This window comes from Amia ocellicauda, chromosome 4 (genome assembly GCF_036373705.1).
Source record: "Amia ocellicauda isolate fAmiCal2 chromosome 4, fAmiCal2.hap1, whole genome shotgun sequence".
NCBI classification, from domain to species: Eukaryota; Metazoa; Chordata; class Actinopteri; order Amiiformes; family Amiidae; genus Amia; species Amia ocellicauda.
Genome location: NC_089853.1, coordinates 41,710,429 through 41,735,950, shown reverse-complemented (window position 1 = coordinate 41,735,950; position 25,522 = coordinate 41,710,429). Strand labels below are relative to the sequence as shown.

General features: G+C 43.5%; 2 protein-coding genes across 2 annotated transcripts; one reads left to right on the top strand and one right to left on the bottom strand.

The window, feature by feature from the left end:
* Positions 1-441: 441 nt before the first annotated feature.
* Positions 442-1,778, top strand: LOC136748507 (dolichyl-diphosphooligosaccharide--protein glycosyltransferase subunit 4). The gene is made up of 3 exons (XM_066702299.1): positions 442-571; positions 1,128-1,258; positions 1,609-1,778. Exon 2 carries the CDS (start codon positions 1,129-1,131, stop codon positions 1,255-1,257), a length of 129 nt encoding a protein of 42 aa, XP_066558396.1. The 5' UTR covers positions 442-571; position 1,128; the 3' UTR covers position 1,258; positions 1,609-1,778.
* A 6,273-nt stretch (positions 1,779-8,051) lies between these two features.
* On the bottom strand, positions 8,052-25,199 carry LOC136748828 (WD repeat-containing protein on Y chromosome). Its single transcript, XM_066702874.1, has 28 exons — positions 25,168-25,199; positions 24,562-24,595; positions 22,045-22,195; positions 21,471-21,589; positions 20,559-20,662; positions 19,486-19,675; positions 19,028-19,133; positions 18,840-18,924; positions 18,508-18,626; positions 17,590-17,663; positions 17,018-17,148; positions 16,839-16,906; positions 16,527-16,672; positions 15,937-16,074; positions 15,482-15,580; positions 14,912-15,133; positions 14,412-14,482; positions 13,893-14,097; positions 13,541-13,678; positions 13,021-13,161; positions 11,892-12,107; positions 11,358-11,483; positions 11,091-11,259; positions 10,667-10,793; positions 10,163-10,352; positions 9,927-10,025; positions 9,498-9,619; positions 8,052-8,762 (listed from the first exon to the last, which is right to left on the bottom strand). Exons 1-26 carry the CDS (start codon positions 25,197-25,199, stop codon positions 9,936-9,938), a joined length of 3,291 nt encoding a protein of 1,096 aa, XP_066558971.1. The 3' UTR covers positions 8,052-8,762; positions 9,498-9,619; positions 9,927-9,935.
* Positions 25,200-25,522: the final 323 nt, after the last annotated feature.

The following is a 25,522-nucleotide window of genomic DNA, read 5'->3' as shown; positions in this document are numbered from 1 at the left end:
AGGGGGAAAAAATACACCAAAACTTCATGCAAATCCCATAATGCACCGTTTCTGGTAACACAAATGTTCCCATCTAAATTAGGCGGAGTTGACTATCTAATTTATTTAGCGCCCCTTGTCGGAAAGGTCACAATGACCAGGTCACAGTGAGCTCACAAGGTGACCTCACTGTGAGCTCAGTGTGACGTCTGCTCCGGTGAGCTCACAGTGTGACCTACATGTGAGCTCACAGTGGCTTTATCTGACTTAAAATATAGCTGTCATATTGTTTATTTATTTATTTAATTAATTTCATTTTTATTTTTTATTTGTTGTAGTTGATCTTGTTTGCTTGTTAGTTTTCATAAAACGCAGGAGGTAAACATAATCAGTACGCACCCAGACACCGCAAACTGCCTGGCCTCATACTGCTGTCTGAAATCACATTAGCAGGGATGTGTATCTGCTGCTGATTTCCATAGTCAAACTGCTACATGACGTACATCTCTCTTCTGATAAGGAAGTGACAACCAAGTTTCGCTTTAACAAAGAGGCAGTTATAAACATTCAATTCCGATAGAAAACCTGCAAGGTAATATGGATTTATTGAGTTGAACTAACCCGAGTCGAGAGTAGTCGGGGAACGTGTTTAGGTGCGATTCATTCTGTGCAGATGCTCTGTTTGACGTTGTTCATACAGACAGTGTGCTGAATTGGTCTGAAACATAGAAGTGATTTCTGGTGTAACGGCTGTTGTTTGGATAACCAATAAATAAATTAATAACAGCTGATATTTATAGCTGAATGCAAAGTGTAGCTGTCTGAATATGAATGTATCATTTTCTTTCCTCTTCCTGCAGACTTAATGAAACAAGTTATAATTGAAAGACAATGCTTTATGTTTAAGTAATATATTTACATTTGTGCCTCTGTAAACTAAATTACCCCCATACACTTGTATATGAATGTAATCAAGCTAGATAGAATATGCAAAGCTTTACAGAAGATGGAAAATCACTATACTGATTACAACTTTAGTTAGCATTCATTTTGGCAGTACATTAAAAGGTTACATTTTAAAATGTCATGGTAGGGGTAAAATGTCTTTTTGTTCTTAATTCACCTTGTGTTTTCCTCTGCTTTTCCAGAATGATTGAGGACCACCATCTAACCATATTTGCCAACATGCTTGGAGTTACAGTCTTCCTGCTCATTATTCTCTACCATTATGTGGTCACCAATGCCCCGAGAAAGCTGAAACACGGTCAATATTCTTAATGTGAGTTCTGTTGTGTTAGATGTGCATTGAACTCTTCAACAGGCCTTTGCTACTGCTTGTATACACTTGTCGACTCATTAAATAAATACCTTGTATGTGTATTTGTATGTATTCCAGCAGTTACATACAGGATGCCACAAAATAGCAAGCAGCTCATCTTTTGGAAATAGCACTGTTTTAGTCAGAGGGACAAATAGTCCATAAGAAATGTGCACATTAAATGGATATAAAGTACTATATCCAATGCACTTGGTAATGACAATGCAATAAATATCATCAGATCAAGTTCATTCATGTCTTAACATCGTTTCTGGCATTGAATTCCCTACAATATCGCTTCTTTCATGCAGGTTTTCTATGCAGGCACGTGGGGTCCAGAAGTCACTTTACTGACAAAGCTGCCAACTTGAAAGATGCCCATCTGATGAAAATGACACAAAATAAGTTATTCTCTGTACAAGACATGTTGTATATCATTATATATAAAAATAAATAAACTGTTTCCATCCCACTGCAGAAACATTTTTGCATTCCATGATTTTACACTGCGGTGCTGTTCTCTCATTAGACCAAGAGATGTCATGCAGCTGTGCAAAATATAATAAATTATTGTATGACAGTTACAGACATTTCATAATTATTCATTTGCAGCCATTTATCTTTTTTCTTCTTCCCTATAGTTAATTTGCAACTGCTGTTTTAACAGTTATGTTACAGGGGAAGTGGTCTTGATAAGATCATTCTTGTTGGTTCAAAATGTAATCCTGACGTGTAGGGATGTATTGAATGTCATGGGGTGGCCATGTGAACCATTTAGCAAGGCTCCTAGAAAATGATGAACACTAAAGCCTTTTAAAAATAATCTATAACCCACATAACTGAGCGCTTTTCAAAATGCAAAATGTAAACAACAGTCTGAATAAATAAATCAGGCAATCCAGAGATGCATCAATTAACAAATTGATGTCCCACTATGGTATTGGCTTGAGTTCACAAACTGTTATACTACTACTTTTAATAAAAACAACAACAACAACAACAATCTGTGGTTGGCCAAACAGCTGTATTTATGTCAATACAATATATGACGAGCAGGTTTTCTTCGCTGACCAACCTTCACACACACGCAGATCCGCCAGGCCGCTCTGCAGGGCCGCTGACGGGTGACGGGTGCAGCCTCCGCGCCAGTTGGCGGCGCTGTGAACATCCTGAAGCCATTGAACCACCGCGGTCCTCTGTTTCGAGACGGGTGTTTTATTTTCCTTTTTCAATAGCGATAGGCAGATCCCGTTTGTCAATCTTTAAAAGTTGAATGTGATACCACAGCTCTTGTATTTATGTAAAGAGCAAAGCCTGTCAAAAGCACTCGGGTGAATAAAGCGCATGATGAAATGTATTTGGAGATTAAGCTAGCTAGCTAACTAAACACAACATGGAGGCTTCTTACACTGACTTCAGGTGTTATGACTTTGAAAATGACGTGAAGTTCCAGAGCGGGTTAAAGACCATGAATCTCACTAGTGACGAAAAGCAGGAAAACATCCTGAAGATGCAAATCTTCTATTACAACAGGTATGTAGACTAAGCGCCCGTGCTAATCAGGCGGATTTGTATTCAACTTGTATGTTGTGACCTCGTTCTGCGCGGCTCCACCAATTGGATCGGTAGAATTGTGCAGATCTGCGGAAATCTGCGCAACCACAACGCGAGGCAGATAATGACTGGGCAGCATAAAAATAATTAAGCTTTTACAGATCACTCATGCCATTGGCAATTGAACACTTACAAAGATTGTTTTCTATAAATGCACTTTTGTGCCTGTAGGTTTATTCAACCCATTGACCTAGAGGGATACCAGCAGTGGCTCGCTGAGACGCACCAGCCAGTCCAGTCGGCCTGTGAACTAGAGCTGCTGAAAGCCTGCAGCAGTCTGCGCATACACGATGAGCCCAGACAGGACACAGATGGTCATCCCGAAACTCAACCATTGGAGCTCAGCACAGGGGAATTCCCCACTCAGCACAAAAGTGGCAATCATTCGCAGGGCTTAAATGAGCTCTCTCCTCTTGCAGAGGACCGCAGACTGTCATTTGCAGAGGTGTTTCAGCTCATACAGTCGGGTAAAGAGGTTCCCGGCTTACAAAAACTAAATATCAGTCCCTGCGGTCAGAGGCCCACTGCGTCCCAAATGAGCAGGAGACCCAAGCCATGGGAAAGCAAACCCTGAGTTGGCAACACTACACTGCATTTGATTCATGGAATCGACTGAGGATGCAACGCCTGTGAATGACCTCGGGATTGTGCGTGCGTTACATTGTAAACTGTTCAGATATGAGACTTTCAATAAGGATTGAAATGAAAAGGTGATGTGTTAAACAATTCAAATGGACTAGCATATCTACTTGTATGGAATAAAACTGAAGCTGGGGAAATTCCACCCTGGTAATTTTCCACAGTTTAAAGTCTTCTGAAATGTTCTTGGGAATTGTCCTAATTTACAGGAGGTAAATGCAGATGGAGGAGGGGGGTTTCTGGTATCAATAGGATAACAAAAAGTTGGTGAGGAGACAGTTTGGTTACCACTCTTGTATCAATAGCATATGAAAGGCTATTGAGACAGATGAGTAAGGAGACAGCCTGCCTAACATGCTGTTGAGAGGGGTGAGTTAATCACCTCCGAAACAGATACGGGTGAGGGGAAGCTACCGTGGAAGGTGGGAAAAAAGGTTGGAAAATATGATTAGACAGAGAATAGAGCATCTTAATGAAAACCATATACTTGGAGATAGTCAACATGGGTTTAGATGAGGCAGATCATGTCTTACTAATTTAGAATTGTTTGAACATGCCACTACAGCTGTAGTCATGTGAAAGCATATGATATGATATACTTAGATTTTCAGAAAGCTTTTGATAAGGTTCCACAACAGAGATTGATCCTGGAAGCTGTAGGCATTCAGGGTAACGTAAGATGGATTATGAACTGGTTGATGGATAGGAAACAGAGGGTTTCGATTAGAGGAGTTGCTTCTAACTGGAGTGAGGTTGTTAGTGGAGTTCCACAGGGATCAGTATTAGGGCCTTTGCTGTTTCTAATCTTTATTAACAGGGCTCTATGCTTACTTTTTCCCTTAGGAGCACTGTGCCCCTAAATTGAAAAAATTAGGGGCACAGTCCAAGATTTAGGGACACGCTAAAAAAAAAAAGTTAGTGGCACATCATCACTGGGAGTCCCTGTGTGCGCATCACGTTATATACAAACAGGAAACAGGACGGGGTCTGTTTCAGTGACTTGCACGGGCCTAAAGACAGCTTGGATAGAAAAATGTTTTGGTAGTGTAGTGGCAAAATGTACCTTTATTATTTTCTTTATATTATTAATGGTTTCATGTTGCTAATTCAGTTTTGTCTATAAAGCAATCATTAGTTTGTATTTACTCTGTTCTACTTTAATTATTAGTTCTTAATGCATTTCTGTCTGAGAGGCTATTGCTATTGGCTATAAATAAGCTATTGCCTTAATTTATTCAGCCACTGCCTTCTAGGATATTCAATCAGAAACAGTTAAACAGTATTAATATTGTGTTTTGGGGCACAGGTATTTGGTTAAGGACTTAAAACTATGTTTTTGATAAACATCTGCTGCCTGAAGAATGCTGACCAGCACCAAACAACACATCAAACACTTCAGCATCAGCAACAAACTTACCTCTGTGTTAATTATTATGCATCTGGTAAACTGAAGTTTAATGAGATGTAATCACTTCTGATAGATAAGACTGTAAACCATGGTCTATCTGAAGATACAAAAAGGCTTCCCCAAACTCACATCCTTAGTTCTTTTCTTCACTTCAACTGAGAGGAGGGCCTGTGTTTATGTTTTATATAATAAACTTTTTGCTTCTTCATTGGTGGATCCTGGGATTTACTAAACCAGCACAGTAGGTATCCTTGATGACTGGCATAGCCAGATAACCCGGGTTGCATTCGCAACCTATCGTTTGCAAACCCAAAGTGCTTGACGTAGGCACTGTAAACACATTTTATTTCACAAGTGTTATGAACAACTTTACTATTGAGGTGAGGGGGCACTCAAGGCAGCTGGCACAAGCGTGGCCCCAGCTCAGCCTCGTAGGCAGAATGCAGGAGACAGTAGCCCCACCCCACGTTCATCACTGGATCACTGGCAGGCAGGCACCTCCCCAGGCAGACAGATTGCACAAACAGAAAGGTGTCTCCTGACCCCCTCCTCCACCGCAGCCCTGAGACATTCTAGCATTCTCTGGCCCACCCCTACACCCCAGCTACTCTCCATTTGGCAACAATCCACCCAGGACTCCTGGGTGCACCAAATTATAACAATTGGCTACTCCCTACAATTCCAGACCTGTCCACCCCCTTCCGAGGGGTGTTGTGTATGCGAATGAGGGACCCGTTGCAAAGTACAGTGCTTCGCGTAAAAATCGCAGCTCTTCTGCAAAAGAGCACAGTGCCCTGTCCACACATCTGCGCTTCAAGATACTCAACCTGCACACAATGTCCCAGCCCAGCGACTTGTTCACCACGGTGAATATAAAAAATACTAACTTTCACATCCCTGAACACGCCGACACACAGGAAGTTTCTCGCCCTTGAAGGCAAAGTGGAGTTTGCTGTTCTCCACTTCCGCCTGTATCTAGCACCACACACTTTCTCCAGTTAGGCTTCCGGGTCAACCGAGAGACGGGCCATCTCACGCCGGTGCAGCAGGCACAGTTCCTCAGACTGCGCTCAGTTGCCATGGTCGCCACACTGGTGCCAGAGAGAGTTGCCTCCATGCATGTTTGCCTCTCCCTCTTCCGGTTAAGAGGCCGTATCAGGGTGTCCTTTTGCCAGAGACTGCTGGGTCTCCTCATGGCTGCATCGCCAACCCTCCTGCTCGGCCTCCTCAGGATGAGGCCTTTGCAGATGTGGTTTTGCGAGCAGAAGATGCATCCACCTCGCGATAGAGCATGCAGAGTGACGGTCACTCAGACCTGCTCGAAGGCGCTGTGGTAGTGGCGGAGCCCTCCCAATCTAACCCTCGGTGTGCCCCTCGGGCCGATCATTCACTGAGTTGTTTTGACGACAGACGCCTCCAAGCAGGGCTGGGGTGCAGTCTGTGGTGGACGAGGAGTCCGAAATTTCCTGCCAGTCCTACAGGACATACACATGCTAGTCCGAACGTACAACACAGTGGTGGTTGCCTACAATCGACAGGTAAGGAGGTATCCGCTCGCCCGGGCTTTGCCACTTGGTGAGCCACATGCTCTTGTGGGCGCAGCCTTGGCTCCATCAAGGCAATTCACCTCCCCGGCCTCTCCAATACAGCTGCGGATCTCCACTCAAACCGGGCCTTGGAAAGTGCGTCCAGCACTTCATCAGGGCACCATGCCAGCAAGGAAGGCTCCACGGTAAACGGCCAACTGGCTGAGTCTCCAGGGTCTGCGACTCACAAAACCTCAGGTAGTCGTTGAATCTGTCCAATCAGATTCCAGGGAAGAAGAGTCCGCATTCAACCAGTCATGCTGTACTGCCTCCGAGGATCCGCCTCCAGCTGCCTTTCAGGTTTAAACGAGCAAAGGAGGGAGAAGGAAAGGCTAGAGTCTGTATAGAACAGTATAACCATGTATGCATGTGCATATGTATTTCATACATTGAGCTGATTCATATATTCAACATGAATCATACAATTTTGCATAAATCGGTATATGTACACACATTACCCCAGAAGTACTTGTTCTATCTGAGCAGACCAGGTCATTGAATAAAGCATTTCTGTCACTCCTGTCCTCTGTACCGCAGCCTGTATGTAAATGCAAGTTTCAGTGCTATGAACACGGTTAAATATATGACACATTTACTATTAGTGCAAACTATTTCAGATCTATTAGACACAATCTAGTTTTACTCTCACAGACAGGAAGGACAGAGATGCTTTAATGAATAACTGGGAAATTCACACAGATCCAGGACTTGGGGTATTGCATTGCATCTACTGTATATGTAATATGTACGCAGCTGCACTGAATACGACGGGGCATTTACACTGGACAAGCACTTCAGGTAATATGTGTGACTAAACTCAGAAAGCACGACTGCATTGTGTATGAATACAGGGTCCAATGCCGCCTTTAAACGCAGGATTTCCATAATTTACCTGAAGTGCAGCATTCAGCTGTATCAACACAGCAACACGCAGGTATAATGGTGCACTTTTCAGTATTGAGTACTCAAGTGTTATATAATTAGAAACAGTAGCCAGCTACACTAAAAGTAGTACTAATAAGGACACAAATACACAGGCAAAATATATTTGTGTCATGATGTATATTTAACATTTTATTAGTAACTCCAAAACCATATCTTGTTCTTACTTTAACACCGTACATATGTAGCCACTCGATGCAAAATTGTATGATTCATGTTGAATATATGAATCAGCTCAATGTATGAAATACATATGCACATGCATACATGGTTATACTGTTCTATACAGACTCTAGCCTTTCCTTCTCCCTCCTTTGCTCGTTCAAACCTGAAAGGCAGCTGGAGGCGGATCCTCGGAGGCAGTACAGCATGACTGGTTGAATGCGGACTCTTCTTCCCTGGAATCTGATTGGACAGATTCAACGACTACCTGAGGTTTTGTGAGTCGCAGACCCTGGAGACTCAGCCAGTTGGCCGTTTACCGTGGAGCCTTCCTTGCTGGCATGGTGCCCTGATGAAGTGCTGGACGCACTTTCCAAGGCCCGGTTTGAGTGGAGATCCGCAGCTGTATTGGAGAGGCCGGGGAGGTGAATTGCCTTGATGGAGCCAAGGCTGCGCCCACAAGAGCATGTGGCTCGCCAAGCGGCAAAGCCCGGGTGTGCGAAGACCTCCTTGCCTCACTAAAGACAGTCCAGGATCAGAGCCGTGTGGCTCAGAACCTGCTCCCTGGAGTGAGAACAGACCAGCCAGTTGTCTAGATGGTCCGATGGGGAGAATAGAAAACTCGCACGCTTTGCCCTCGAAGGAGAAGCGGAGAAACTTCCTGTGTGCCGGCACAATTGGGATGTGAAAATCAGCGTCTTTCAGATCCACCATGGTGAACCAGTCACTGGGCTTGAGAGCCTGTGACATGGTTGCGATTTCGATGTGAAGCTCCACACTCTGCAATGGGGCGGAGTCCTGGGGGCTGGGGGGCTCAGTGAGAGATGGAACTCCCTGCCTGGCCCGTGGGTGAGTAGAGCCCGGAGACGAGCTGCAAACAGCGCCACCTGGAGCGTACATCCAGAGAAGAGCGGAACAAGAGGCTCGATCCCAGCAAGCTAGGAGAGCGAGATCTCCTACAGTCACAGCTGAGGACTGTAGTGCGGACGCAAGCCGGCGGAGGAGCCCCTCACGTGGGCGAGATCTCTACGACAGACCTGTGGGCCCTGGGCTGTGGGTACAGCCGGACCTCAGATTACAGTCGCTTGTTCACGGTCTTTCTGTGGGGAAAACCCTGCAAACAGGAAAAACACCACCGCGGTTAGTCTAAGGTTAAGGTAATTTACGAGTAAAATTAAATTAGCAAAGACTATCAATGTCAATAATAATATAAAACGGAGCTAGTACTGAGGCACAGCTGGAAAGCCGGGACGCAGCCAGTGCAGCTCAGTTTAAGGTATTGTAACTAATACAACCAATGCAGGCTGTACAATACATATACATGCATCCTAACCGGATCACAAATTTGAGCTTTTTACAAGAAGACAAGAAAAAGGCTCTATGCTTACGAGACCAAGGAAATCCCAAGGGCAAAAATGGCAAAGAGGAAGTCACTGTGTGCGTCACATTATATACAAACAGGGAAGGGGTCTGTTTGAGTGACGCACACAGAGACCTATAGGAGGCTTTGATAAAAAGAAGAGAACTTCAGCTGCATCTGATCTTAGTGATGCATGTCTAGGGTCAACGTCGACTTTTTCAGCAATTGAATAGTAATTTAGCTAGATTTAGCTTAGTCTTAATATGCCTTGAGTGTGTAATGTATATAAAAGGTAATTGTGATTAAACTTCATTCTTAATTATAAAGCTATAGATAGAACGATAATCACAGCCTGTGAATTGCAGCAGAGGTTGACTACTGCAAATAACACTTAATTTAATTTTTTTAAGCATTATGCAGCCCATTTGAACACATTCTGACTGTTTTGCTTGACGTCATAAAATGGAGGCGAGGCGGTCTTTTAATCACCTTCTTCTGCGTATCTAAATGCCCTCCTGGGCCTTGTGCTGCCGTTCCTTCAGCATTTCAGGAAGAGGCGGTTAAGTGATGTGGCCGAGGGAGGAATAGGGTAGGGACTTGTAGATCCTCATCTGGTGAGCAGCATATCATGGGAGAAAAATAAAATGGAGAAAACAAGCCCATTAAACAACTCAAATATTCAAAAAGTCTTTCCACCTTTGACCTACCCGCCAGTCGCAAAGTACACAACTGCACCCTATTGCGGTCTAATTTATTGTTAGAAGCCACTTTATACATTTTATAAATCAAAGCGTGATAGGGTACAATTTGTGATTCGCAGGTGGGTTAAGTTTTGTGTTGGTCTAGCCCTTTGTTCACAACATGGTTCTCCTGTAAAAGGAAACGGCTAAAAGTATTTAGTTTACCAAACAGATTTACCTGCTCTGTTCATCTGTTGCAGACATCCTTCCGGTCAAATGAGGGTGGTACGTGATATCTGACCTTCTGTACGTACCCTCCGCCCAGGATACTGCTTTTCTGCGAGACAATGGGTAAAGAACATCTTAACTGGTCTGACAAGTGTTTTTTTGGGTGTTTTATTAACATTCTATGAAAATAATGCACAGAAATATATATATTTTCCATCCAGGGTGTTATCTCATTGCATCTCTCACCTGCTCCCCTTTGACCTGCCACTGATGCCATGTTTCCTCAATCTGTTCCTTGCTATACTTGGCGATGCGAGGGTCAGTGGGCAGCAGCTCCTCAATTTTGGCGGCGGCCTCCTTGTTGCCCATAAGCAAAGCAAATACCTGCGATCTCTGCTTCCTCTGTCTGACCAGCTTCCTCACCTTCTCTGCACACCTGTACACAGACAGACAGGCGGGCAGTGTAAGGAATAAAAAGCTGAAGCTGGGGAAATTCCACCCCAGTAAAATTCCAGTTTAAAGTCCAGTCTCCCCAGATGTTCATGGGTGTCGTCCTGATTCACAGGGGGTAAACAATGGCTGAGGGCAGGGTGGCTCTGGTATCAATTCCATAACAAAAGGTTAGTGAGGAAATGGGGTTCAAGTCATAAAATCTTTGACAGCGTTTGTGCAGATGCGTCAGTGTTTCAGGAGCGAGAAAAGTGGGATGTAACCCCAAGGAGAAAGGATGGGAGACTCACTGACACTTACCTCCAGTGGGGGCGCGTTCCTTCATTGATGACCTTCAGAGTCTGATAGGAGCCCACTCTCTTTAATTCAGAAGGCAGGGGAAGGGTGTCGGTGACCCCCACATTCCACAGGCCCTGGCCAAATGTTCCTGGAAGCAGAAATGTGATTTTCAGAACAGCCTTATCATACTTTAGACTACACAATACACCAGGCATAATCCCAGGTGGTTACACATGTAAACATCTATGTATGTCTGCTTCTTCAGCAGGCTTAGGAATCTTACCAAGCTGGTGAGGCAGTCTGCTCTTTCACCTCGATGTATGCACTGCCTCCCAGGGTCAGTGACAAACTTTGTTACAGCTACTCCCACGGTGTACTCTTCGTATGATATTCATGATGTGCGACGTCACACCCAGTACAGTGAACACTTCCCCTACACGCTTACCTATGTATTTCCCTGCTATGCTCCACAGTCGGACATTGCAGTCTAAGCTGGCTGTGACTATGAGCTGAAACCTGTCCACGTACTCCAGGCTAGTCACTGCCTTCAGATGGCACCTCCAGGAGCTGAGAAGGGGTGGGGGGGTGAGAGAGACACTCCATCCATCCAACACCTAAGAATTACGAAAGAATTGTTGTCAAAAGCCTTTTTTTTTTTTTCCAACCTCTCAAAATTGAGAGCTCAGTTCAGACGTGCTCTTGTCTGGTTTACCTCGGTCTCATTTTGGAAGGCCGGGGTTATGGGCCGCTCCACTCTGCAGTAGGCTGGGATGAGGTCTGGCAATCTCAAACTATTCCCTTCTCCAGTGCAGTTCCAGAAATCACTGATGTCCCATATCTACACATTAAGACAGCAAACACAGTGTGACAGTAGGAAGTCCTGGGGTGGCAACATGGTTTAGATTCCCAGAATAACTCCCAGAGCAACTTGAACTGAGAACTTGCAAACACAAACAACAAAAAAGTTAATTTCTATACTGCAAAAGTACATTGTGTGCATTTCACAATGACTACATAGCTTTCACAGCTCAACATAGGACAATCGATAGCATATTCCTTTGAATGTTTTGTAGAATTTATATTTGCGGGTCAGAAGAGAAGAAACAAATTAAACCTGATTTGCTCTTTGAAGCCAGGTTGAATGCACACTAACCCAGTAAAGGAAGACAGAATGCATACATTTGTAACCAGTCTGTAAGTGTTAGGGTTCCTGTGTTTGATATGTAACTCTTCATTCATCCTTTACCTTGACGTAGCCTCTGGTGTCTCCCGTCAGAAGAATCTGGTCCTCGAGGTCGGTGGACATCGAACAGACAGCGGCATCATTGTGTTGCGTGGCTTTGAACTTTGCCAGCATCCCACCGCGGGGGTCGATGGACCAGGCGCATATGTATCCATCGGCGTTGCTCGTCAGCAAGATGGCAGAGTCCGGGTGGCGCTCACGGGTGTGCAGAAACAGCACCTGAGGGAGGAAGAGACAGTGGACATGTTTAGTAAAGAGAGAGAAGTGTAAGCTATGTGGTTTGTTTTCCTGGCCCGGTTGGTCATCAACAGTGATTGGCTGTGAGTGAGGCTCCTGATGCTGACACCCAGTCTCTGCAAGTCTGTTATTGTGTCTATTAAATTATTATTACTATTATTGCTCTTATCATCAGAACGCATTTATTACCTCCGGGAGTAAGTGATGCTCTCAACCACAGGGTGGCAGCTGAGAGTCCCTGCTAGAGGCCTTTCCTTTTGTCTGCTTTGCCCCGACTGCTCACAGGAGCCCCACACACACTACACATGCGATTCAAGCTTTCTTTTCGCGTTTCTTTTCCTTAGACTTAATAAACGATTCCCACATTCCAGCAACCGACCAAAAGGAAAGCACTCCAGCTAAGGCCCCAATCTCCTGTAACCTGCAAGCCAGTGATAAAGTGAAATGAACGACTTCAAGAGAAAAGACTCTTTCCACACTGTTGTTGTTATTGCAGTGTTGTCTTATTCTCAAGCTGCTTAATTAGCCTGCAGTTTGTAAGACTCAACCAGCACCTCACCTGGGTGTGTAACCAAAGCTACCAGAGTGTAGACTAAGGTGCTGTTTTCTCAGAGTAAGGCTACTCATGTCGCTGCCTGTCAGTGGCAATTGTCCTGCACGACTTCATGCAAACTGATGAAATGCCTTTGTAAGTCCGCGATTAAAAAAAATATTAAAAAAAAAATATCCTGACATTACATTTACAGATTTCTTTCTGCGTGTAATGGGGGGTGTAATTATTATTAGAATATTGTTGTTAATAATAATAATATAAAGTAATTTCTTGAAAAATTTCCAATCCCTGTATAATACAATTACAGATAAATTATCACTGTGTATCAGGCGCATCTCTTACCTTCTCTACTGCCAGGCTTGGTCTTTTGATTTTCTTCTCAATGTTTGTCTTCTCTGAAGGGTTCTCGGTGAAAGAACTGGTATCTGCACTGTCCATTGTTACTGACGCAGAACAGGTTCCCTGGGAACTGCACCTCTTCTCCTGCAGGGGGCAGAAAAGCAGGGGCCAATCAGACATATATATATATATTGCTACTGACTAACATTAAATACCAGTTTAGATGGTCTGTCCCTCCAGCCATTCTAGTAAACGGCACAGACAAAACAATGTTTTAAAGACCTTTGCTGGGATAGAAAAAGGGCCAGAACCTGTTATCTGTTTAGAAGTTATGCGGTTAGCTTCTCAGTTCATTTTAGCTGATGCTAAGTCTATGTTCAAAGTCAAATATCCTGTTTTCCATGTATAAAGATCCCCACTATACAGGATTTGGGTCCGTATGAGCTGCTGAGGAGAGAAAAAAGGCCCAAAGTACAATATTTCAGAGTGTTCGCCAAAAACCGAGTTTGCTCTAGTGTCATACCGGTTTGGTGTGAGTCTGGCTGGTTCCCTTCCCAGCTGAGGCCAGGGCCCTGCGTGGAGGGGCAGCAGGGTGTTGTGTGCCCACAGACCCCTGTTGTGTCTTGATAGTGTCCTGCCGAACGCAAGGCTCATCAAACACCTGTGTAGGAGAAGAAAAAGAAAAGGAGAGAAAGAGAAAGAAAATTACTGGGGTTCATACATTTGATAATTCAGTCAGCTTGCAACTAAATCCATGATGTGACGAAATTATCATGCGAAAAAAAAAAAAAAAACCTTGGTTTTACCTATTGTGACCAGGTTTTAAAGTGGATCACAGGAATATAGAATCGTTTAGGGCTGTGTATCAGACTCACTCTGATGGGCAGCAGCGGCCGGGGGCTCTCGTGGGAGTTGAGCCTGCTGAAGGCCAGGCCGGAGTCGACGTTCCACACTACCATGTCGCCAGTGTAGGAAGCCGTGACGAGGAGCTTGTTGCGATAGGCATCCATGCAGTAGATATCCTCTGAGTGGTAGCATTTCCACTGGCGATGCTCTATCCTGTCATCCTCCTTCAGGTCCCTACATCACACCCAACAAGAACAAGATAACAAAAGGTCTTGTACACTTACTGCCAGGGGGGTAAACATGACCCCCCATAACAAAAATATTGCTGAAGTGTTGATTGAAAGCTCTGCATGGTTCCCATTCTCAATAAGAAACAGACAGACAGAGGAGGCAACAAAAACACCTTTTGTGTATATTGATTGGAGTGAATCAATATCCATCTCAAGGCGCTTCCGAATTATGTTTTGTTCCAAGTGTTGCCACTGGCAGCTTAAAAACCCATTTTCTGCAACAACAAATTGAATCCAGAGACACTCTTTTCCACTCACAGGAACCACATGACTCTTTTGCTCCAGCCGGTGACGTAAATCCTCTTTTTGATGTACACGATTCCTGTCACCTGAAAATTAATAAAAACAAAAAAAACATATGAGAAACATGAGCCATTGCATCATACAAACAACTAACCTATAAGCATTTAGTGTGTAATGCACACACAATGCAGCCATTTTGAGTGCAAAGATGTTATATATAGTAATGTCAAATGTCCCAAGTCCACCTGCACTGTGTAGAATATTTGTTCACAACATGGACAATGTAAATGCTTGTATTCGTCTAAATCATGTGGTGCTGGAAGGCAAATTGTTTTATCACACACTGAGCATCTTGACTCACAGGGTATACGATCACTCATAGATGAAAAACCTTAACAACACGTATATGACATTTGTTTTTGTTTTCCACCGGAAGTAGTGTGTGGTGTGACCCGTAGCACCAGTTCTGCTGTGAACCTGGGCTGAGCTACAGGTGTTTCACCATGGTAACATACCTCACTGCCATCCAGCTTGGGCAGCTCACAGAGGAGGGCTCCGTTGTTGAAGTTCCACAGCTTGATGGAGCCGTCTTTGGAGCCAGTGATGAGGCGTCTCCGGGGGCCGTCAAAGGCCATGGCCGTGACCTCCACCCCATTACCCACGACGAACTGCATGACCTTCTCCCCGGTCAGGACGTCCCACACAATCACCATACCATCGTGAGATCCGCTCACCACCTGGGAATGAGACCAGAGTCACTCTGTGGCCATGAAAGCCCCGGTTCCGCTGGCCGCTGCGCACACTTACAACGGGGCAAGACCAGGAGAGCCGAATTGAGATGAAAGTCAAGCCTGTCTTCATGCACTGTGCAGCCAGAAGCATGCTGGGCCCGCTAACTATACTGACTGCAGGATTCCACTGGCCAGAGTCAAAATGTGAATTCAAAGTTAATTTATTCCTGACTTGACAAGACATGGCAATCATTTTAGGTGTGACAATTAAAAGCAATTGATACAAATAAGATTGAAATACAACAAAAAATACCAATCCACAAATTCAGTGGCAGTAGTGCTATTTGGAGATACCTGTTTAAAGTTGCTGTTGTACAGTGCACAGCACAAGGGCTGTTTGTGGGACGTGGCTTCCTTGTTTCTCACGTCCTCAGCACCATGCAGAACGCCCATCTACAGCCCCCGGGGAAGAACATTAAACAGTTATTGCAAATTAGGGTTTGTTGAGGGGAAAACATGAAGTTCATTGTTGTTATAATTAAACTGCATTGTTTTTTCCTTTACAGCATAAACAGTATTTTAAAGGCAAAGATCTTTACCGCTTTTAAATCTATTGCTTACTGTACATATGGCTCTCATGGGCTGGATTTGAAGCAAGACAGTGTTACACAGATTTGCCTGGTTCTAGAAGTGTGTGACAGATGCCCTTACAGAAACAATCCAGTATTACAGTGAGAAGTCATTTCTATACACATGAACACTCCTAAACAGCACATTTTGCAGCGATGTCGTATCATGCAGGGACCTACCTTGTCGGTGGCCAGGACCAGGGTGTCAGAGGCTTTGTTATAGAGAATGTCTGAGATGGGGAAGTGGCCCATTTGTATGCTTCTGGGGTGTATGTTCTGGAGACACCCGTATTCCTTCAGATCCCACACACGCACATTCTGAAAGAGAAGCCCAGTCAGAACCACCACAGAGCAACAGATGGAGGCAAAATAGAAAAGTGGGCTTGGTTCATCTGCAGTCCCACCCCCACCTCAAAATATAAATACTTAAAGAGGTTTGACAAACGCCGCTCGCATGATTTGCAGAGAGAGCAATCAAACTACGCCTAGAAACTTTTTAGTCCCTGATTTGCATCACAGCAGTTTTATATGAAGAAATGGTAACCAATTCATCCCTTAACTTGCTTTCCATGTTTCTGCATTTCTTTAACCATTGCTTATTTACCAGTGTTGAACATTCTCTCTATATTACTTCCCCTGCCCACATGTTTCCCATGGGATGCGGAGGTAAATGTTTTTCAGGGAAACTGGCTGAACTATTGCTTTGGATCTCTCTCCCCATTTCTAAAGCTGTTGTGTTCTTGTTGTGCGTTTTTGGTGTGGCATCTTACTTTGTCCTTGGAGATGCTGATGATCCGGTCACCGTGGACGTTGACCACAACGTGCGTGACGGCTGACGTGTGTCCACTCAACTCGGCAATGGCTTTCGAGGTGCAGGGGTTCCAGAGCCGTACCATCCAGTCCACACTCCCCGTCACTGCGGCCCAGCAAAGAAAAGGGAGATTACATTTTGGAGCTCCTACTGTCAAAACAGCATTCTACTCCACAAAGACAAGGAAGCTCTGACAAGGCCTCCAGACTGCTATATAAATTTTGTGTGTGTATATGTATACATGTTAAAAAAAAAAAAACAAGAAACTTACCAAGTACGTTAAACTTCGGAGAGTAATCGAAGCACAGAATTCCCTTCTTCAGAGGAAAAGCACATTTTCTGCAAATAAGACAAGACAGTCTTAGTTTTATCATCTGTCTGGAAAACTGTGAAAGGATTGAACAGAAAGGGATACAGGAGGCTCCTGTAGGGAGTCTGAACAGAGCTTACTTGACTCCTTTCGTGTGCGGTTCCGGCACCTGGGTCAGCACCATGGCAGTGTCCTCTGAGGCCGAGCAGGTGGCAATGGCCTTCAGCTCGGGGATGAACTGAATCTGACAACACCAATCACCGTGGAGGTCCTGGGCAGAGAGCACACAAACACAGTCAGGACATGGTTCACACAATAAAATGATACTGCATACTATTACTGCTGCTTAATGATCCCAGAGATGTTTTGTGATTGGGGATTTCAGTTTGTCTGTATTATTCTACAGCTCAGGAGATCTTTCTTAATTATAATGTTGATACAGTATGATCAGATGGAGGCGTATCTAGCTGTCTCTTTGGATGACAAAAGGCCATTTAGTCTTCTCTGTGACTGTCTTAACCGTCGGAAACACAGCAGTTTCTTCCTGATTTGAACAGGGCTATGTTGAGACTTTGATGCTAAATATAGCTCTCTATGCTACCGGGGTAATGAACGTAATATCATGATAAAAATATATCAAATTGGGTCACTGCACAGTATACAAGCCATGTATTTTAGATTTTCCTTGCTAGTTCAGTGTCACAGTACGTACAGCTACTCTGAAGTTCTGGTAATCCTTGGACGTGTTTTTGAGCAGTGCTGACACAGGGAGGCAGCATTTTCCCCCTGCAATATAAAACAGAGAGGGAAGGGTTAATGGACACAGTTACTCAAAGTGTAAAATCTAGCCTCAGTCGCTATTCAGATTGGATTTGTTTTTAACATATATGGAGACAGGGGCTGAATGATGATTGGAGTATTCTGGGTTTTCATGAGTCACCATCTAGCATTGTGTCTGACATGTCTGAAGAGTGTGATGAAGTTCAAAAAGTCACCACTTTGACACGACTTAAGCACTTCTCTCTTCTGTCAGGCAGTACCAGTCGGTCATTCAAATAATAAATTAGAAGCGCCAAAAGAGACAGGTTTCAAGTCACTTTGGAGACTGCCATTACTATGAATGGCTCTTGTTTTCTATTTTGTATGTGTGTGTGTGTGTGTGTGTGTGTGTGTAGACTTCCTGTTTTATTGGTGGTGGTGTTTTTTTGTGATTTTGTTTTTTTTCCTGGAGAAGTGTATACATACAAATTCTGATTATATGAAAAAGTAATAGCTGTACACGTAGAAATGTGTGACAGCATTTTTAAGGTTTGCGGGATGTGTGACTGATGAAAGACGGCTTCGGGCTTTCAGTTCTCAGAGGGGATTTGCTTTCTTCATGTCAGAGGCACACCAGTGTGTGAGGATTCATTGATAATTACAAGAAAACAGGGGCCGAGCCAGCTGACCCACTTCAGTCTTCTTTCTGACTGAACCATGTCTCTGCCCCGGAGCAGGAACACATGGGCCTCTTATGACTCCAAACAGTAATGTCTTCACACAATTGCTTGGCCAACAAAAGTGAAGGGCCAGACTGATAGTGGTTGTCCCCACGTTGTATATCTGCTTGAATATCCAGCAGAGACTGTACCGATGTTGATGATGTTGGCAGTGCTGAAAATGCCATGCTGATTGACGTCTGAGGAAATGAAAACCAGAATGCCACCTCCTGTATCCCCGACGGAGAAGACACCGTTTTTGCCGTCTGACCTGAAAAAACAGAATGGGTATGTGAACGTCAGTTGCAGTTCAAAATGTACATGTGGAAAACAACCCTTTACTAAAAAAAAGCACCAGTGACTTCTGTCTGCAGTGTTTTAGCAACTGGAGATTTTGACAACCAATTCTGATTGAATCCATTTTTATTTTTGACCACCGTGACAGTTGTTATGATGAGATGAGAGGATGAAATCTGGTACCCACCAGTAGTCCATGACTAGAACGTAGTTCTTAAGGCCAGTGAGGGAGAAGACCAAGTCGCACCTGCTGGCACTGATGTCAAAGAAGTCTGGTGGGGAGGAGAAAAAAAATTAGAGCAACAACACGAAACAAAGACAACGGTGATAATGAACTGGATCTTGCGCTTTGAGTCAGAGGACAGCGGTACCCACCCAGGTCACGGCCTGTCGTCGATATGGCCATCAGGTTCAGGTTACTGATGCAAACCATGTTAGTCACCCAGATCTTTTCGCCACGGCTGCGTTGAACATGGTCCAGCTAGAAGGCAGCAGAAACACACTGAAGCTTACTACAACCAAGGCCCACAAATATGGAGGTACCCATACACAATTACAACTGCTACATTTAGGCACTGCATGTAAATCCACCTTCACTGTTCCCCTAAGGAATATACCGTATTACTCAAAGGACATTTTTCCAAAATACATAAGCTGCCAACCTCTTTTACATTCACAGTGACATGGTTTTTAGTTTACATTTTAAGAAGGAAAAAAAAAAAATACACTAATAATAAAAAACAGGCAAACACAAACAAAGACACAGGAGAAAGGAGATGGTGAGATTTGGGCACCAATGAAGGAGAATAAATATCCCTGGAAATCTGCCTTACACTGACAGCGCGAAGGCGGTTGAAGTTCTCGCTCCAGAAGTTGAGCACCCCGTCTCGGCTGACAGACAGGTAGCAGCCCGGCTGGGGTTGGGCCTTGTCAACACCTGCCTGACCTCCCTTGTCCGCCTCGCGACTTTGGGGAGACTGGTCTGGGTTGAATTGTAGCCTCACAATCAGCTCGGAGTGACCCCTAAGGACACAGGAGCAAGGGTAACAGTCAGGTGCACTTATCCATGAAAAAGTATTCCATTTGACAGCTCTTTCCTACAGGGAAGCCATTGTGCTACAAAAATACAAAGCATGTCAACCTATGCAATATAGGCACCCAATGTAAATTTCACTGCAATCAAATTCCTCCGGATTATGGTGACTTAGCGAGGGCATCAAAAGCTTGTATTGTGACTGCATCACCTGCCAGCACCAGCACAGAGAGAGGGGAAGGCAGCTACTTAATTATTTAGGTTACAAGAAAGCCTGGTAGCACAATAACAGTCTTGCCTTGCACTCTGAGCAGAGCAATTACACTGCTGCCAAAACAAGGCCAGAGAGACGCAGTAAGTGCTATGTGCTGTGAGAGTCACAGACAGATTTCTTACCATGTAGCCCCGGGGTAAAGACAGCAGGGCTTTTACACATTACAAAACTCATTAATATTCAAATCGCCAGGACTAAACACTTCAGTATTACACTGTAGTTAGTGTAAATACCGTTACAATTATTACACTTCCTGCCTCTTGGTAAATGTCTCTATACATGGGGCAGAGGTACTTACACATTCCCTGCTCAAAGGGGAATTGATTGATGCTAATGCCAAAGATGGGGCTACAAGAGAGAAAAATAAGCTCCCATTTCCTTGATTTTCAACTAGGCTGGAGATGTGTACCAATTACGAACTGCAAACCACACACTGGGCAGCCCAGCCCAGATAGCTGACATTCCCCACCCCTACTTCAGCGCTCCGTTCGTACTCGGAGGACAGCACATGTTTCAGTGAGAGGGCTGGTACTTTAGTGCAGTGTATGATATTTTTAAAAGGAGAGAAAACATTAGCGCTGCTGGGAGGATTGTCTTACACTGGGACGATCTTCAATGACTTGGGGAAGTACAGAGGTCGGGTCTGCCGATGAAGAGCATCTTTCTCTGTGTATTCCAAAACTGTGTAGTTCAGGTATTCATCCTAACAGCCAGGAGTGAAAGAAATGTACAATATTACCCTCATAGCAATCACAGCCTTGGATATTTAATTGTGGTCCTTCTCTATGGATTTTGTTCCTAAAGAGACAGGCAAAGAGAGTTCCTTCCCAATGAAATATCCTGCTTATCTCGTTTTAAAATGCACTGCCCTCAGATAAACTGTACATCAGATGAGAGTTAAGTTCCCTTATTCCTCGCATTGCTGCCACGAGAAGAGCAAGACTGAATTCTTGAAAGTCTCTCATAAATGAACATAAGGCAAAGAAAAAAAAGAGCACCAGATCATTTTGTGTAGCTATATAAAGCATAAGCACGGTGTAGATACACCTTATACATTTTCATTGCCCCAGTGACTCCAACCATTTTAAGGAAAATCATTTCAAAAGGCATGCCATCAGGAATTCTGGGAAGAGGTTATTAATATAAATTGCGTATGAGACTCTTCCTGTGCCAGCTGTGCTTGTGAGCTTCCTCTGTCACTGGGGAGGTTTGTGCTTCCCAGTTGCTTCCCCACAGTGACAGTCAGACAGCTTTAAGCAATCTCAATCACTTGGGTGACGTACATGTGCCGGGTCATCAAATAGACACATGGAAGTATAGCTGCCACCTAGCACCGCCTGCGAGAGGTGTCTAAAATCTGCCCTTAAACATGTCCATTAACACATCTAATAAAACAGTACAGTAAATCTTTGACTAAACAGCCAACTACTAAGCAGGGCTGGACATGGTCAGTACATGGATAGCAGACGGTCAAAGGAAAATTAGGTTGGTGAGAAATGCAGTCCACTCACCCAATCCACCGTTAAATCACAATTTGTGTCAACTTTCATGAAAATAATATCCAACTCCTCGTCATCTACTCCGACCAAAATCTTCTTCATAGATTCGCGGAACTCCTCCATATCCAAACCTGTGCAGTTCAACAGCAACACCAGGGAAAAAAGGGTTAATGCAGTAATCAGGGCCACTAGGGCCAGAGGTCAGTGTTAAGAAGACACTATTCAAATGATGTGATGGGTAGTGGTTTTGTCAGCATTCCCAGAGGCCAATCAGACTTCATTGTATGAGGCGCTGTTAGGGACACAATTCACCCCGTGGTACACACACTCATACTGAAATGCATGCACTATCAGTGTTGGGGCCGTTACTGATAAAACGTAAATATATTAGTCGTTATTGGTTTCTTGAGAACAAAATAATATTAGTATTACATATTAGTTCATTTAAAAGGTAGCGCGTCATATTACTCGTTATTACTAATCATCAGTTGTGGGCTGCTACAGTTCTGCAGGTTTTTGTTTTTATTTTTGATCGCAGTATAACAACAATCAGAAAAGCAAAACATTCAAAAGAAAAGTCTCAGACCTCCACCCCCATCTGTGTCCGCCTCTTGGAATAGTCTCTCGATACGGCGCAGATCTTCTTCATAGATTTGTTCTTCATATCCCCAGGTGTCCACCTCCAAAGGAGGCTCATAGCCCGAGTTCTGGTTTGCTAACTCGGATGGACATTGCACCTAATAGGGGGTTTAATTCAAACTGGCTATCCAGTCAATACGCGGGCAACATCGAATGTAGTGCGGTCTGTGACGTCAGCACTGGGCATTCGCGCTGTTTACTAACCTTGGCTGCAGTTATGGATACGGAAGACAAACAAAGCTATACAGCAGTATTGTCTGTAGGCTTACCTTTCAAGTTCCCAACCCGAGAACAATTATATCACAGTTCAATATTTAATTATTAAAAGCACCAAATTTAACACACTAATAATATGTATTTTAAAAATAAGACATCCCTGTCTCATTGTTCCAATGAGCTTAAATATAATCAAATCCCAATAATACAAAACTAAACAAACCAAAGAATAATAAAACCATGATCTTACCTTGCTACGCTATCAGACGTTTCCTGATTGATTTGGCCGAGTACAGCTTCACAATCTATGCAGGTCGATTTTTACAGTATTCTATTCATTCTTCTTAATTACTTAGGCCTATTAGTTAAATGCATCATCGGCGAGCCCCTGTAAATGTATTTGATTGTTTGATATGTTATTAAGAAGGAATTCAAAAGAAAACTGCCACTGGGAAACGAAGATTTGTAAGCATTCGTTTAACGCAGTGGTTTTCAAACCGGTCCTGGAGTACCCCCTGCCCTGCTGTTTTTTTTTTTTTTGTTGTTGTTGCAACCGAGGTCTTAATTGCTTAATTGAACTAACAAAGCAATATACAGTTAAATTATACACTAATTAATACCTCGATTGGAACAAAACCCAGCAGGGCAGGGGGTACTCCATGACCGGTCTGAAAACCACTGGTTTAACATATACTATTATTATAACGGTTTCAACCACTATTTTAATTTTCTTATAGTTTCGAGTTAAATACGCAATTGCCGCTGGGAAACGAAGTTCAGTCGTAGGTTTTCGTAAAAATACACAGGAACAACTTTGCTTTGAAATCTAGGAGACGGAACCGAAACGGGTGTGGGAACTGTCCGCGTCCTGCCCCCATTCCTCTCAGTAAAGGAAGCCACTGCAGCAAAGATACTCTATTTAAACATATTTATTTTAGAACATAAGAAAGTGTCCAATCGAGAGGAGGTCATTTGACCCATCGTGATCGTTTGGTGTCCATTAATAACTAAGTGATCCAAGGATCCTATCCAGTCTGTTTTTGAATGTTCAGCTTCAACCACATCGCTGGGGAGTTTGTTCAGATTGTGACGCCTCTCTGTGTGAAGAAGTGTCTCCTGTTTTCTGTCTTGAATGCCTTGAAGCCCAATTTCCATTTGTGTCCCGGTGCAGTGTGTCCCCCTGCTGATCTGGAAAAAGATTCAGTGTTGTCAGACCTCGAATAATACAAAAAAAAAAAAAGTTCTTAGTCATTTTTAAACAAAATACTAATGTTTTAACTTGGGAAGAGTTCAGATATCAATATTTGGTGGAATAACCATGACTTTCAATCACAGCTTTCATGCGTCTTGGCAAGCTCTCCAACAGTCTTTCACATTGATGTTGGGTGACTTTATATCACTCCTGGTGCAAAAATTCAAGCAGCTCGGCTTTGTTTGATGGCTTGTGACATCCATCTTCCTCTTGATCACATTCCAGAGGTTTTCAATGGGGTTCAGGTCTGGAGATTGGGCTGGCCATGACAGGGTCTTGATCTGGTGGTCTTCCATCCACACCTTGATTGACCTGGCTGTGTGGCATGGAGCATTGTCCTGCTGGAAAAAACAATCCTCAGAGTTGGGGAACACTGTCAGAGCAGAAGGAAGCAAGTTTTCTTCCAGGACAACCTTGTATGTGGCTTGATTCATGCGTCCTTCACAAAGACAAATCTGCCTGATTCCAGCCTTGATGAAGCACCCTCAGATCATCACCAATCCTCCACCAAATTTCACAGTGGGTGTGAGACACTGTGGCTTGTAGGCCTCTCCATGTCTCTATCTAACCATTAGACAACCAGGTGCTGGGCAAAGCAGAAAATTGGACTCATCAGAGAAAAAAAAACATTTTTCCTGCTTGTAACACATCAACTTTGAGGACAAAATGTTCACTTGCTGCCTAATATATCCCACCCACTGACAGTGCCATGAAAATGAGATTATCAGTGTTATTCACTTCACCTGTCAGTGGGCATTATGTTATGGCTGATTAGTGTATATACACACACTGATTGTTTGGGGTGTTGAACTCTAGCCCTACTGTCAAAGTGAACAAAATAGATTTGGGGGACTGCATTGTATGTCATTTCATCATTTTTTTTACTTTTTTTTTTAAAGTATTTGTCAGGCAGCATCACAATCCTCAGATCTCAACTATTAATGTGGTCATATAATCAAACTTCCTATTTTCTTTAAAACAAAAGGCTTTTGCTACTCTGCCGCTGCTTTTATCTGTGTCCGAGTTCACCCTACAATAGAAAAAACAACTCAGAAGTATTTCGGATTGTAGATACTATAGATGTTTTGTGCATTCTTTTGCATTTGAAATCCAAATTCCCAAGCTGGCAAAATGAAGTAGGTAAGTGTGTGTGCACAAGGGGCATGGTTTTGCAGCTTTTTCCAGCAAGGCATGTCTCTTCACTGTGTGGTTTAGAAAAAATGAGGAGTGCTCTTTGATATGCACCTTAACTATAGGCAGGCATCACCAGAGCAAACTGACACACACCTGACAGCTCAGTTTATATAGATGAACAAATACCAGAAGTTGTGTGTAAATAGTGCTCCTTTTATAGACATATCTAAAAGGGCATTCTTTCAGTATTGTATGTAAGCACAATTATTTATTGTTTAACTGTTTGATGTTGCTATACATCAGTTGAATGCATTAAGTAACCTTATGTGCCACCAGCATATATAACTTTAGAAAACTGTGAAATTCTACAGATATCTAAAATGACTCTTGCACTATTTAAATAATTACTAGTTGTTCAATTGAACACAAGTAATAAAATGACATAGTAGATATACAATATAAACTTACCATGCCACCGAAAATGTCTGCTTCACCTTCATATTTGCGTTACTGGCATTCCTACATGTACTAGCCATTTTTTAAGTTCAATTCCCACGTCTTATTTTCATGTCAGCTACCTGTATTGGTGCTTTCTGACCATTATTTGTTTTACATTTAACACCAGAAATGGATTATCCTGCAAAACTAGACTTGGGACATGAAACTGACAGCAGCAGCTCAAATCGGCTCAACCACAAAGAGGAAATGCAGTGTATGACAACATTAAAGGAAACTTACCTCGAAGAAGTTGGCTGTAGAAGCAACTCATGTACAGCTCATTTAACAGGTGTAAAGTGCTTCATTGGGCATTATTCAGTAGTCC

Bases quoted from the DNA above. Each gene is read 5' to 3' on its own strand.
- LOC136748828 (XM_066702874.1), bottom strand. From the start codon at position 25,199: ATGAAGGTGAAGCAGACATTTTCGGTGGCATG. The intron at 19,134-19,485 runs GTAAGGCAGATT...GCTGCCTTCTAG, and splicing joins ACCGCCTTCGCGCTGTCAGT to CTGGACCATGTTCAACGCAG. The intron at 14,483-14,911 runs GTATGTTACCAT...ATTAATTTTCAG, and splicing joins CCAAGCTGGATGGCAGTGAG to GTGACAGGAATCGTGTACAT.
- LOC136748507 (XM_066702299.1), top strand. From the start codon at position 1,129: ATGATTGAGGACCACCATCTAACCATATTTGCCAACATGCTTGGAGTT.